The sequence below is a fragment of the Poecilia reticulata genome, chromosome 9 (genome assembly GCF_904066995.2).
Source record: "Poecilia reticulata chromosome 9, P_reticulata-male-v2, whole genome shotgun sequence".
NCBI lineage: Eukaryota > Metazoa > Chordata > Actinopteri > Cyprinodontiformes > Poeciliidae > Poecilia > Poecilia reticulata.
Genome location: NC_088838.1, coordinates 26,533,126 through 26,547,440, shown reverse-complemented (window position 1 = coordinate 26,547,440; position 14,315 = coordinate 26,533,126). Strand labels below are relative to the sequence as shown.

General features: G+C 36.3%; 1 protein-coding gene across 2 annotated transcripts in view; it reads right to left on the bottom strand.

Moving 5' to 3' along the window:
• Positions 1-960: 960 nt before the first annotated feature.
• The window catches only part of LOC103469968 (transducin-like enhancer protein 4), a 45,654-nt gene continuing 32,299 nt past the window's right edge, over positions 961-14,315 (bottom strand). For both annotated transcript variants that reach the window (XM_008418056.3, XM_008418055.3), the window contains exons 9-20: positions 13,162-13,284; positions 12,741-12,794; positions 12,485-12,637; positions 11,550-11,682; positions 10,639-10,826; positions 9,508-9,584; positions 9,140-9,389; positions 8,812-9,059; positions 7,834-7,981; positions 6,709-6,859; positions 4,886-4,962; positions 961-4,682 (exon numbers count right to left, since the gene is read on the bottom strand). In XM_008418056.3, coding sequence (XP_008416278.2) covers positions 4,575-4,682; positions 4,886-4,962; positions 6,709-6,859; positions 7,834-7,981; positions 8,812-9,059; positions 9,140-9,389; positions 9,508-9,584; positions 10,639-10,826; positions 11,550-11,682; positions 12,485-12,637; positions 12,741-12,794; positions 13,162-13,284 — 1,710 coding nt within the window. In that variant the 3' untranslated portion in view covers positions 961-4,574. The remainder of the gene's footprint in view (positions 4,683-4,885; positions 4,963-6,708; positions 6,860-7,833; positions 7,982-8,811; positions 9,060-9,139; positions 9,390-9,507; positions 9,585-10,638; positions 10,827-11,549; positions 11,683-12,484; positions 12,638-12,740; positions 12,795-13,161; positions 13,285-14,315) is intronic.

Sequence of the window (14,315 nt, the reverse complement as noted above, 5' to 3'; positions counted from 1 at the left end):
ACTATTTGAATTTGACATCAAGTGCACAAAAGCCCTCATGAGATTCCAGTCAGTCTTTATTCACTAAACAGAAACTATGTCCTTGCTTGTTCATAGGATTTAAGAAAAAATAGCAGCCAGGTGCTGATAATTAAATGAGCTTGACTTCTTGGTCACCATCCGAATGACTACCTCTATAAAAGCAGGAGGTTCGACAGTCTGGATCATTGTGTGTTAACACAAGACAAAGAAGGAAGACATCAGCAATGACCTTAGAGAGGAGGTTCCTTTCGCCCATCAATCTAGAACAGTTTAAAAGGGCATTCCCAAACAATTTAAAGTCCCCCCAAATATTCTTCACAAGTGGAAAACTCTCAAGACTATTGCCAATCCTCCCACATGAAGGTCAGGCTGTGAAGTGCTCAGAAAAAGAAAAAAAAAATCCAAAAGCTCGATCTTATACTCTACAGGCATCAGGTTAACAGGTTAAAGGTTTACATTACACACAGACTAAATAGCTGTGCTTCAAATTGGGCCTCTGCTCTATCTGAAACTCTGCCTTCAGGGAGTTATCATAACATTGCTCCTCTATGAACACTTTAACAACATTTTCACCAGCAATGCAAAGAGAAGTAGCTCAGATAATGAGCTCGGCAGATCTGGAGTTGCACCAGGTGTTTGCTAATTGCTGTGGGCTAGTCTGAAGAAGCTGAGTGAGGGAAGAGAGCTGTGTGATGCAGATACACCCTGCCTCAATCTGGGTGGACTGAGACACAGCTGAATGGCTGCCCCTCCAAATTAGATTTCATATAATCCTGCCCCTTCATGGTAGAAACATGCGCCGCTTTAAAAAGTTCTGCAAATCAGTTTGACTGATTTGATATTTGAATTTCAACTTTTCAAAAAACGTCATAAGAATTGAAGAAATTTAATTCTTGAAACATTGCACTGAAATTGTTACAGAGACCAAGACAAAAATAATTAATCCACACAATAATTTAATAAAATCAATCACAGACTAGAAAAGAGAGTGAAGGCATTTTACACTGAAAGAATAAAAGCTCGACTGGTGACAGGATTATTTTAAATAATTACATTTTTACAGTCAAGTTGTAACACCTTCATGAGCTCAGTCAAGTGTTCTGTACATCATTAATTCATGGTATATAATGAGTATTTGATGTTGTGTAGCTCATGTAGCATTGAAGCGAGAAAGGTAACATTCAGGTCTGGATTTTTACATTGAGTACAACAAAAACACATTTCAGGTTTTCTGGATGAAAGCAGAAGAGAATCCAGTTCAACAGATAATCAGTAGATTTGATGAACAGCAGAGCATTCAATGACAGAAACTTGAATAATTTAGCTTTAAAATGGAAAGTTTTGCCATTTCAAGTACTGAAAGAAACTATAACACAAAGTCACAAATTATACTCACAAAAATAAATAAATATATATTGGTCTGTGTGTAAAACAGTAGGCAGAAGTGGTACAAAATATTGGTCAGCAACATTAATCTTGTTAAGCTTTTTAAACTCTGTTGAGGTATCTGCAGTAAAAAAGGTAAATAACTATGACACATCTTCCCTTTTTTCCGTTAGTGAAAGAAAACATTTTTCTTCTTTGTAGTGCTAGAAATGATCATATCTTAAACAGATTCCATGCACAGCTCTCAAAGTTTACATACTCCTCTCATGGGCATAATTACCCTTCTCTAATAATTTCTGTAAAACATATTACATTTTGTTAAAACTGTCACCATGCCATGACAGTATAAGATGAGACTGATAATCTGTGAAATAAATCAAGCTCCCAGTGCTAACTGCAGAAATACACCGCTTGGTCAGAAACAACCAATCAGAAGAGGAGGACGGTCTTAGCACTGTAAATCATGCTTGTGTGCGTGCTGCCCACAATAAACGAGTTTTCTTTAACGGTTAGTTGTTTAGTAGCGTATACACAGGTAGAATTTACAGCGCTAAGACTTTCCTCCTGGCTCTGATTGGTTGTTTCTGACCAGGAGCTGTGCAAACATGTGGCAGAAGGGAGAAGGCAGAGGCGCTTAATTTATTCACAGATTATGTGTCTCGTACGTACTGTCACAGCATAGTGTTAGCTTTAGCAAATATGAAAAAGAAATTTTTTCTTAGTAAAAGTTACATACTGCAGCTTTAAAAGATTACATACAGTGGGCTTGTTTAGGAGAACAAAAAAGAGAGTGCATGGATCAAATAGAAGTTTTGGGTCATATTTATCAGTTTTATATTTTACCTCAGACACTCGTAGATACTGATATAATCTGCAATGTTTTGATGACTTAATCTGCTGTTAGTCTACGTGGTTTTGCACCAAGTACATTGAATACCGTACAATATAAGTAAGATTTGTATGCTGCCACTTAAATCTAGGATGAACATTTGGAATGTTTTAAAAATACTCAAATGTGACAAGATTAATCAGAATTGGATTGATAAAGACGTCTGACTGTAGCACACAAGTTTTACCTCTATGTACCTTCTGACACTACCATAGTTAGTTAAATCAATAATTAGAATAATGACGTTTGTAAAACAAAGTTGCATTTATGCTCTGAGTACTATTGAACAAGCAGGAGAGTGGAAAGGAAATCCAAGAAGCATAGAAGCATAAAGGCACTGTGTTTTTTCTGTCTTTTTTTCTTTTTTTGTTTTTTACAAGCTAACAGAACTAAATCAAAGTTAATCCTGTCCGATCACGACTACTTTTGTTATTTTTTTATAGGTAGAAAAAGAAAAGAAGTCCACAACCAGAAAACCAAGTTCAAAAATGAGAAAGCTGACCTTCAAAACACCAATATATCAGTTTTACAGAAGAACTATCAGATGAGAGTGAAAGAGCATTCACAGGAGTCCAAACTGGGAGACAGAACCAAGTGCAATGGTCAGTCAGGAGTGAGGACACCGATGGCTGTCTCTGCAGTTTGCTCATAAAGCGCCCACAAGATCGAAACATAGACACAAAACACACATGTGTGTGTATGAACTTCCGGCCTCAACCTGAATTACAGGAAAAGGCAGGAAAAATAAGCAGGAATACTGGTAGAAAATACTGAGGGTAATAACCTGCATCTTAAACAATAGAAAACAGAAAATGATACGCCTCATCTGTTCAAATACAAAAAGAAATCTTTCAGCACATTTGAAAATTGTTTTTTTACATGTTTGTTTAATGAGTGCAGATAATACAGTTTAAATACATCACACACCTCTGTACAGTAGACATCTTGTTGTTTTTGGATTAGGCAAACTAGTCTTTACAATAAAAGTCCTTAGGCTATGATGATTTATTTTTTCCTCTTCATTAGTGTGTTTATTTAGCGTGTCCTCTCAAACTACTCCTTGAAGGTCAGCTCCCTTTTTGTTCAACATGTCGCCTCTCTTTGTCAGTCCTTGAAGGAGCTCAGAGATATTAAAGAAACTTTCTGAGACACAACAAGCACCCCTCAACATGCAATTGTAATGAAATTAGCTGTTGTTGATTCTGGCATGTGGAAGGCTTTTCTGAGAAATATTTAAGAAAACATGTAAAAGTTTAAAAGTGAAAAGTGAAGGGAGACAAAATGCATCAACATAATAAATATGAACATATTGCCTTTGAAACCCATGTTATTAAAATCATTTTTGTCTTTAAAAAAGCCCCTTACATACAGACACTTTGCTGGCACCAATAGTATGAATGTGAAAACGCCTTTAAAATAAATGTATCTTTTAATTTTAATTAATCTCCGTAATTATACGGAGAAAAAACACCAACCTTTAATCTGAGTATTTGTCTCCAACAAACCCATAAATATTGCAGTACTTTCAACTTTCACAGTTCCTTCACCAAACTTAACAGTAGTTTGGTGAAGGAACCAAACTACACCAGGGGAACCTGGTGCCACCAGTGGTTTTAAAAATAATTTGAAAACAATAATTTTTGTAAATAAATTTTCCTCATTGACTCAATTTAATAAGGAATTTTCTGTTTTACCTTTAAATGCGTTCAATAAAAGATTTAATCATTTAAAGGCTTTTTACACATCTTTACTAGGAGAGCCCACAAATTGGCCAGCGTCTGCAATTGTTTAAAAAACAAACTTGCATGTGCATAATTACGACCCCTCTCTGTCATGAACCCTTTGAAGGCATAATGTCAACTCTTTGAGACGTAATCAGGTAGCGAAACTATGCAGAAATGACAATAAAAACTTGTTATAAAAGATGTGCCATCCAGAACACCAAAGGTTAAAGCTAGAAATGTCTAAATGCTGTAAACAATCAAATATAAGACATACTTGTGTTAAATGTCACATAAAGGAATGTTATCTGGCCAATTCAGACTTAGTGTACATGGACATTCTTTCATACTTAAACCAGTAGAACGGCACTTAAAAATAAAAGGAAGATAAAAAAAAAAAATGTGTGCTTTGTGCATTTTGATTCTCAACCAAACAGAATCAGGAGGTCAACGTGTCATGGTCCCGGAACATATTTGTGTTTGTTTGGATACAATTTTTATACTGATGATGGTGACTTTACACCCAGATGCAAGGATGACCTTTAAGTCCAGCTTTCCTAATAGATGACCTCGTAGACCGTCGCTTTTTTGTCTCCTGAGCCCGTCACAATGTATTTATCATCTATGGAGATGTCACAGCTCAGCACAGAGGATGACTCCTTTGACTGGGAAGGGAATACAAGACAAAATGTGGTCTATATATATATATATATATATATATATATATATATATATATATATATATATATATATATATATATATATATATATATATATATATATATATATATATGTGGTGGGATATATATATATATATCCCACCACAACTGCGTTGTGCAGTTGTGGTGGGATGCTCTGCCCCCCTCACCTGGAAAATGCTGGCTCCGTATGGAGTTCTCCATGCGTTGAGTAGATTGTCTTTTCCTGTACTCACAAACCACTTCCCTGCAAGGAGCGAAACAGAACACAGTGAAAACTTTTTTTTTTCCCAAGATATCCTTATTAGAATTTTCTGTTACACAGACATACAAAAACAAAAAACATAAAAAGTAAAACAAAATAGATAAAAAAATTAAAAATTAAAAAATTACATAAAGTGCACCCCCCCCCCCCCAAAAAAAAACCCACTAAAAACACTAAACCCCAGGGCTCACACTATCTACACACAAAAAGAAGAGCTTTACATGTCACAGCTCAATAGTTTAATCCATTCATTTTCTTTGGTCTTTCTGTGCTCCTCCACTTCAGAGCAATCAAATGTTTAGCCTGCAAAAGGTAAAAACTCAAAAGCTTATTTCTCTTCATAGGTCCTTTAAATTCATCTGGAAAAATGTGCAATAAGCAAAGTTTACTGTCCATTGGAACACCCTGTTCGATCAAACGAGAGATGAACATGATATCCTCCTTCCAGAAAGTTTGAATCTCTATACATTGCCACATACAATGGAAAAGAGAACCCTTATCTATATTACATTTAACACAGATATCAGGAATATTTGAATTAAAATGGTGAAGTTTTACAGGAGTGACATACGTTCTAAATATCTATTTGTATTGTAATAGTCTAAACCTTGTGTTAATAGTTTGCGTTTGTGCCAATAGACGAGTTATTCCATTCATTCTCAGGGATTTCAGTTTGCAGATCAGCTTTCCAAGCTTGTAAATATGCAAGACTATTTTCTTTTAACGCTAAAAGTAAAATATTATAAAATTTGGAAAGTAGGCCTCTACTCTGATTCTGGTAAACGGCTATATTCTCTATGGTGAATAGTGAGTGGAGGTTCAGACGTAGATTTCAGTGAGGTGAAAACAAAATTTCTAATCTGTAAATACTTAAAAAAATGCTTTTGGGGCAGGCTGTACTTATTTACCAGTTGTTCAAAGGTCATCAAAACTCCTTCACTATAAAGGTCCCCTATTTTATTTAAGCCTCTATTCATCCATATTCTAAACCCCCTGTCTGCTCTTCCTAGTTTGAATCTATTGTTTCCCCAAATAGGTGACAGATATGAGATTTTGGACACCTCATCTAAACCCTGGGAGTGGTGCCAAACTGATATTGTGTTTTTGAGAAAAGGATTTTTGGTGTTTTTTAATAGATGTTTAAGTTCAGCTGAGTAAAAATAGGATGTCAAAGGTAATGTTACCGAGTTGTTTTCTATTTGTACCCAACACGGTATGTCACCGGTTGAAAAATAACAGGAAGAAGCACAGAGTTGCCCAGCACCATAGTACAATTTAATGTTCGGCACTCTAAGCCCACCTCGATCGTAGGACAGATAAAGACACAGTGAAAACTTATACATTAAAAAGAAAAAAAAATCAACGTTCTGTTTGTGAACACTGACATTTGAGTAATGATTTTATTCTCTATGCACCTCCAGCTTTCTTGTATTTTCACTTTGAATGTGGAGAACTTCCCCGGTCTAATTTTTTGTAATATAGAGTTGTCTATATAAATATAGAAAACTATATTGTTTTGTACATGCACGTAATATTTTTCTTTTGTTTTAGGTATGCAAGTCCCCTTAGGTGAACAAATAAATGTTTAAGCCTAACCAATTCAATTCAAAACACTGAGAATACTGGTTAGCGATCCAGAATTTCACCTTTTTGTGTCTAAATCAAGAAACAAACAAGGGAGCTTCATTTGATGACAGTGTCATTTATGTCCCCCTACTGCACTCTTACCACAGTGAGCAAATCTTAGGGAGAGCACGCAGCTTTCATGTAGATGGAGTTGGTACTTGTCAGGCTTGGTGACGTGCAGGACCTCTACGTTGCTGTTCTCCATCCCCACAGCCAGCCACTCGCCTGTCGGACAGTAACCCAGAGAGAAGATCTGCAAAAAAGACAAACAGTCCTCTTTTAAATATCTTATTATACTAGATGTTTTGGTTTTTTTCTTAAGGTTTTGTTGGCTCTAGTGGCCTTTATTTGAAAGTAGTTTGACAGGAAAGAGGGTAATGAGAGAGGGGGAAGACATGGAGCAAATGTCGCAAGGCCGGGATTTGAACCTGCAGGAAGACTAAATCCTCAATGCGTGGGTTGTCCTTTGCCCCTGTGCCACCACAGAATCCCAGATGTTATTATACTGGATGATGAATTTCATCATATGTAGTGTTTAAAACATTCAGCATTGTAAAATCAAAAATGTGCTCATGAATATGTTGTATAAATGTGAAAAACCTGTAAAAGACTCATATTTTAGCAGAGAAACAGTGGGTGATAAACTTGCTGAGACTGTAGAACTTTAACAGCCATATTGCTCCCTGTCTTGTGTTCCCTCTCTCTCAAATCTCTTTAATGCACACTCACGCCCTCATGTACAAACTGAGGTTGCGAAATGGGTCCTATTCATGAAAATTGCAATAATGGTCTGTTATCGCTGCATTTCTTCTTACCTGAAAAAAAAGTGAATTCAAACTGCAAGTATTATTGGCGTTAAAAGTATTTGAGGGCATGACAAAAATGGTCTGGCCTTTAGTGTGGGTTAAATGCTCTGATCTGAGCTGGTAAATTACTGCAATAAACCAAAAGCACAGACGATAATCACGCACTCTGCAATTGGCAGGGACTCGTCCAGTGATGTACAATTTTTACCAGTCTGCAACATTTTTACTTTACAAGTAACACAAACTACTGGTACAATAAGTTTGGTAATAACCAAGCCTACTTTCTCCCAGTGCAACAGCTAACAGTATGAAGGTGGTAGAGGGATTGAGTTATAAAGAATTATATGGAAATATAAGCATAAAAGAGGTACATAAAAATATTTAACACAGTATACGTATTGCTTTGGAGTTTCTTGCAAACCTGGGAAGTAAAGTCGTGTTGCTGCAGCTGCCGTCCCTCTCTCAGATCCCAGGACCGAACGGTGTTATCCAGACCTCCAGTCCAAAGTTTAGTTCCGTCATTAGAGATGTCTATACAACTGGCTCCATCTGTATGGCCCTGAAACTGTCTGCAGAGAGTCATGCACAAATACACCCATATTATTTAACAATAAGTAGTAGGGAAAAAAAGTAGTTCATGAACATCCAAAAATAACAGCAGGTGTGTGGTTTCTGGAACATAACTCTGCCCAGTTGGGTTGAATTAGAACTGATGTTGTAAGCCAGCCATTCTTGTCCCACATCAATGTCTGACCTCACAAATGCACTTTAGGAAGAATGAGGAAAAACTCCAATAAACACACTCAGATAAAGATGTAAATGCTACAAATGGTGGGCTGACGTAATATTAGCAATGCAGAATGGATGTCACTCAAGTGTGACAGTGTTATGGCCATATAAAAAAATTAAAAACATAAAAGTATGAGAATAATGTCATAAACTTATTAAAATAAACTGTTATGAGAATAAAGTCATAATATTACAAGAATGAAGTCACAGTATTACAAGAATAAAGTTCTAATTTTTTGAGAAAAAGTTAAATAAATAAATAAATAAATAAATAAATAAATAAATAAATAAATAAATAAATAAATAAATAAATAAATAAAGTCATGGTAATATGAGAATAAAGTCATAGTATGTTGAGAAAAAAGTCATAATATTACAACTTTATTCTTGTAATGTTATGACTTTATTCTCATACTATTTCGATTTTATTCTCATATGACTTTTCATAATATGACTTAATTTTTTGCAATTTTATTACTTCATTCTCGTAATTAAAAAAATATATATATTTCATTAGCGTGTCCCTAATACTCTGTCATACTCAAATTCATGTGTTCACTCAAGGAAATACAATCACTATTCAGTACATTACCAATCTGTAGCCACCTACCGAACCAAAGTCTGGTTGTGAAGATCCCAGACAGCTATGTTTCCATCCGAGCAGCAGGAAAAGCAGACCTTGGAGTCAGGGCTGATGGCCAAAGCATAACAGGCTGGTGCAGATGAAGTCAGCTCTGCTTTGATACGAGGAGTTGGTGTAGCCAAATCCCATATTGACAAAGTGCTCGCCTCGCCCCCTACAATTAGCGTCCGTCCATCCGGAAGCAAGCGACACGAGCGAATGTAGTTATCCCTGTTCTGAAGCAACAGAAAAAACACTGTATTACATGCACTTACTGACACCGTCTGGAATATAAGGATCAAGGCACAGGTCTTACAAGGCAGTCCAGCTGGGAAACAGGGGTCTTGTTACCCGGATGACTGATATCCCACACCTTCACACAGCCTTTGCCCCCGGTATAGACATGACGAGTCGGGTTACTGATGGTGACAGCACACACCACCTCTCCATGGCTGAGAGTATTGATCTGGCGTGCATGGCGTGGGATGCCAGGGCCGATCAAAGCATCTGGAGGAAAAGGCACAGGCTGCATTTGTCCGTCAGCGCTCACATGAAAGGAATAAGCTCTGGAGGGGACAAAGAGTGGCAAAGAAATAAGAAAGAGTGAAATGAAAGGATAACGACAAAATCAGGTGTCTTTCTTGGTGTGTCTCTGACATTAACAACTGAGGTGAGGAAACCTACGGTTTTCCACCAGGAATTCCTGACAGGTTGGGAGGAAGCCCTGGGACACGGATGTGATGGTGAGGATCAAATCCCACCTAAACAAAGCAAGAGGACTACATTTCAACTACACACCGCTGTGAAATGCTTTTGTTACATGAGTCATCTCTAATTAAAGCAGAGCTGCTTGAAAAATGTGATAATGAAGCTTAAGAGAGAACAATGCTAGAATTGTTAGAAGCAACAATTCTTTAAAAAGAAAATGTCAAAGCTGAGAACTAACGAAAACTATCTGAAGAGTTGGATAAGGATGCAAAATTTATTTTAGCAATTAATTCTAGATATTTACATCACTTTTTCAATGTTAAACAGATTTTACTATTACTCCATTTACGGTAAGGTGATGTAAATGGACAAAAGAGACATTGTCATAGTAACATTAATGCCCAGTTTGAAACATTATAAAAAACACTTGAAGTTATTCTTTCAAATCTAAGGAAAACTTAAGATTAGGAGGACTTCTGTAGAACTTGAGAAATGCTTTCTACCTCTCTCTTTCTTTGCTTTCTTTATTTTTTTTAAGGATATTTTTTCTTTTCTTTCAAGTAGAAGATTTTAGCTCTCTTTAAAGGTTAAAGCAGTTTTTTTCTGTTTGTGTTGTTAGTAAGACTGACTGCTCTCTTGCGGTCGGTGACCTTCACTCTACAGCCAGCAGCACACAACAAGATTTTAAGTCAAATTTTTACATTGAAGACAAATACAGGAGGTTGCAGACAAAACTGTGAGATCTGCCAGGGAATATCTGAGGTCAAGCCGATATGAGGACATCTGGCTGAAGGCTTTAAAAAATCATCATCAGTGAGGTTTGAGTAGACAAGTTAAAGAACCGACAAAATATCTACCATGCCTGATGTTTAGAGGGAGCTGCTGACTGATTTAAAGGCAGATCAAACAACAGCACTAAGCAGAAAACTGTGAAAAACTTGCTTGAACAAAGCAAAATATTTTAATTATGATTGTTTTGTTTTCTGTTAACTCGATATTTTAGCTCAAATTGATTCAAATGGTTTCTCTGTTATTTTACACGTTTCTGTTTTGAACATGATCACAGATGCAAATTCCGGATGTGTGTTTTTGTGAAAGTCCTGGTACCACTTGCGTGCGCCCATATGCCGCCACGGCGGCAGCAGCCACTGCGCTCATCTGTGGGGAGATGTTGTGCAGGCCGGAGTAGGCGGCGCTCGCTCCACTCAGCTCTCCGTTCATGCCGGGGTGAGGAACCATGCCGAACGGTCCGGGGTACGAGCAGGGCACTGCGAGCGGCGTCCGGAGACCGGAAGCTGGAAGACAACGAAGGCAGAAGTTACGATGGTTCCTGAAACAGTGTGAGGACAGGCTTAGTAAGACGCAAATTACTAGACTTATTAGTAGACTTAGACTTACTTTATTGTCGTTGCATAGACACAACAGTGAATTTGGCAATAAAATGTTGTTGCTTGGCTACCAGAATACACAGAAAAAGTGCGACTATATATGCATACACACATACACATAAACACGCGTACATACAAGTATTACTGGTGCAGGTACAGGCAAAAAAAAGAAAAGAAAACTAGAATAAATATTATACAAATAATAATACATTGCTAAATATTTACGAGTATATTTTTTATACTCTTCATTGAGTATGAAAACAATAGGAAAAATATTTTTAAAAGCATGATTAAAATTGAGGTTTTGATTAGAATTATTAATTAAAACAAACAAAAGAACATGGTCTACTTCTTCAGATACAGAAATATGTCAATATGCTTTTTTGTATTCTGAAATATAACATGTAGAGATGACATAAGAGTTATGAAAGATCATTTAAACTTCTTGCTCACAATTTAGCTTTGTCTAAGAAAATACGTATACTGGAAACATTACAATGTTCAAACTGTCTGTACTCAAATCTGAGGAAGCCAAGTTATTGGTATTTAAAGTTCTTTGTGATTCCTTTTGACTTCCATGCTTCTCGTTGCTGTAAAGATGCTTTACGACCGGCTACGATCAGGACTGACCCAGCAGCTCGGCTCCTGTGGGTTTACTCAGTGCAGGTCTCAGGCCAGGGGTGGAGGTGCTGCTGGGTGTGGGAGCCTCAGAACGGGATGTTGGGGTGCTGGACTTAGACACAGGGGTTGTAGATTTTTCATTCTAAATCAAAAATACCAAAGAAAGAAGAGCAAATGTAAACTTACATCTAGAAAGGTTACAAAGCAATTCACAACCTAAATAGGAACAATAAGTACATGCCAAAATTATGTTTTTGTTCTTAGCACTCTTTCTTAATTACAAAGCCTACAAACAAAACAAGTATACTAAAAAGTCTACTTATTTAGTTTTAGGGGTTTAAGTATCAGGACATAACATAGCTCTGAAGTTCTAAAACTTTTTAAATCCAACTCTACTACATGATAGATGCAGTGAAGATTTTTGAAGCAAACATGAATCTTAAATAGAGATGCTGTAAGAAAGTAAAAACTCAAATTGTAGAGCCACTTAAAGTATTGTGTCAGGTCAGTGAGGTGTGCAGATTTGTTTTTGCACAACTCAGACAAAGTCCCATCACTTCAATTGAGTCTAGACTTCATTTATTTGACTGTAAAATCATTTAATGACGTCTTTCTCTGAGACATTCAATGACTAGAGTGCATTTTGTTAACCAACCTTTTGGCTTCCTTTCTGCTTAACTCCTATGCAAGGAACAGAAGTGTTCTTTATTTGTCATCTGGAATCTGTTCTTTGTATCTGATCTCTTATGGTTAGATTTAAAGTATTTTAGAACCTGGTGAAGTCCATAAAGCATTTATTACATCCTGATGCATTAAGATATTTATCATCAGAACATTTCTTCATACTTTACTTACAATGATTCGCTTGAATGTTTACACTGATATAAATATCTTAAAAAAGAATTTAATCAGATGAAAAGGCGATAACTCCCCAAATGACTCACCAAATTAATCTCTTTGGACTTGGATGAAGGTGTGCTGCTGGAGGAGGCGATAGAAGAAGGACTCAGGGGGGCGTCTTTCTTTAGCAGGCGACTTTTGTCCAATCCGTTCTCCCGAGGAGAGTGGGCGGGACTTCCTCTAGGAGACGTAGGATCCTGAGGTGGGTGAGCCCAGATGTTTTCAAAGAAACAAGGTTACATGTTTAACAGATGAACAAAAAATATGGCATCTTAAGAATAATAAAAAGCTTCCTGGTACCTCATTGGAGACGTCCACTACCAAGTTGTCGTCACTCTTTTCTCCATCACTTTCCTGGGATTCACACAGAAATGTAGCTTACATTTTTGACAAACTGAATGAAATAGAATATATTTGTTTCATTCAAATATTGAGTAAAATGGCCTCACAATATTTTCCAATCAGTCTGCTGTAACTCTTTGTCTTTGACAACATAAGAAAACATAAAGGACAAATTGAAAGCTAGTGGCTTGACATGTTAATCTGCTTTTCAACTCCCAAGTTTTTCTCTATTTCCTTCCTCAACTCTTCTAAACAAAGTGTAGTAAAAACAGACTCAAGAGCTGAGATACATTTTCCAATTTTTTCTTGCAGTGATAAAATATTTAATCATACATCTCCTCCACTGCCCAGAGAAGGAGGGTTTAAGCTCATCACTCACATAGCGGCTGGAGGTCAGTTCCTTGTCATCCGTCTTCTGCTTCTTGCTCTCAGATGAAAAATCGCTGGAACTCCGATGTTTCTCTCCAGCCCGGAAACTGGCTGATGGAGACACGGATGAACTCTGAAGCAGAAAACAAACATGTTAAACTAATTTGAGCAGCAATTTCTGTTATCACTTATAAACCACATGTTGTCTGTAGAATAAAGCATGATATAGTAATTCTTCTTGGTGGATTTTAAATAAAATTTTTAAAGCCTAAAAGTAGATTACACCATAATTTTAACTGAAGATATTTTATGTATTCAACACTTAGTTTTAGACTAAGACCATTTATACATGCACCAGAATGAAATTAAATCAATTTATTTTGTGAAAGTAACAATTAAAAAAATTGGTAACACTTTATTTGAAGGGGGGTGAATAAGACTGACATGACATCATCATAAACATGACATAACACCTGTCATGAACATGAATAAATCTTCATGAATATTTATGACTGTTGTCATGAAGCATCATTTGGTAAATTATGACACTTTTAATACAAAGTTTACATAATTCAAAATGTCTTTGTTATGACAACTTGACATTAACCAATAAATCATTACTGATATAAATTTGTTATAAAAGTATTACTGATACCTCTTTAAAAATTAGGTAACTTTATGTTATTAAGCGTAAAGTTTAAACAATGTCAAGTTGTCATTTTGAATAATGCCAACTTTGTATTAAAAGTGTCATGATTTACCGAATGACGCTTTATGACAACAGTCATAAATATTCATGAAGGCTTACTGATGTTCATGACAGGAATTATGTCATGTTTATGACAGTGTCATGTCAGTCTTATTCACCCCCCTTCAAATAAAGTGTTACCAAAAAATTTACTTTTACTGAAACAGAGAAGGTAGTGAAAGACAGTTATAGATAATTGTAGCGTAACCCATACTACTGGACAAATTATCTACAATTTATTCTCCAAATCAGATCTGTTGTCAACAAAAGCAGCTTTTAATAGCTCTAGAACACTAACATGAAAATATGGAGCTCCTGATAGTTATAGCACTCCTATTAAAACACCTTAAAACAAATCCATACATTTAATCTAAGTCTATTTAAACTATTGAGTAGGAAAAATTTTAATTGATTGG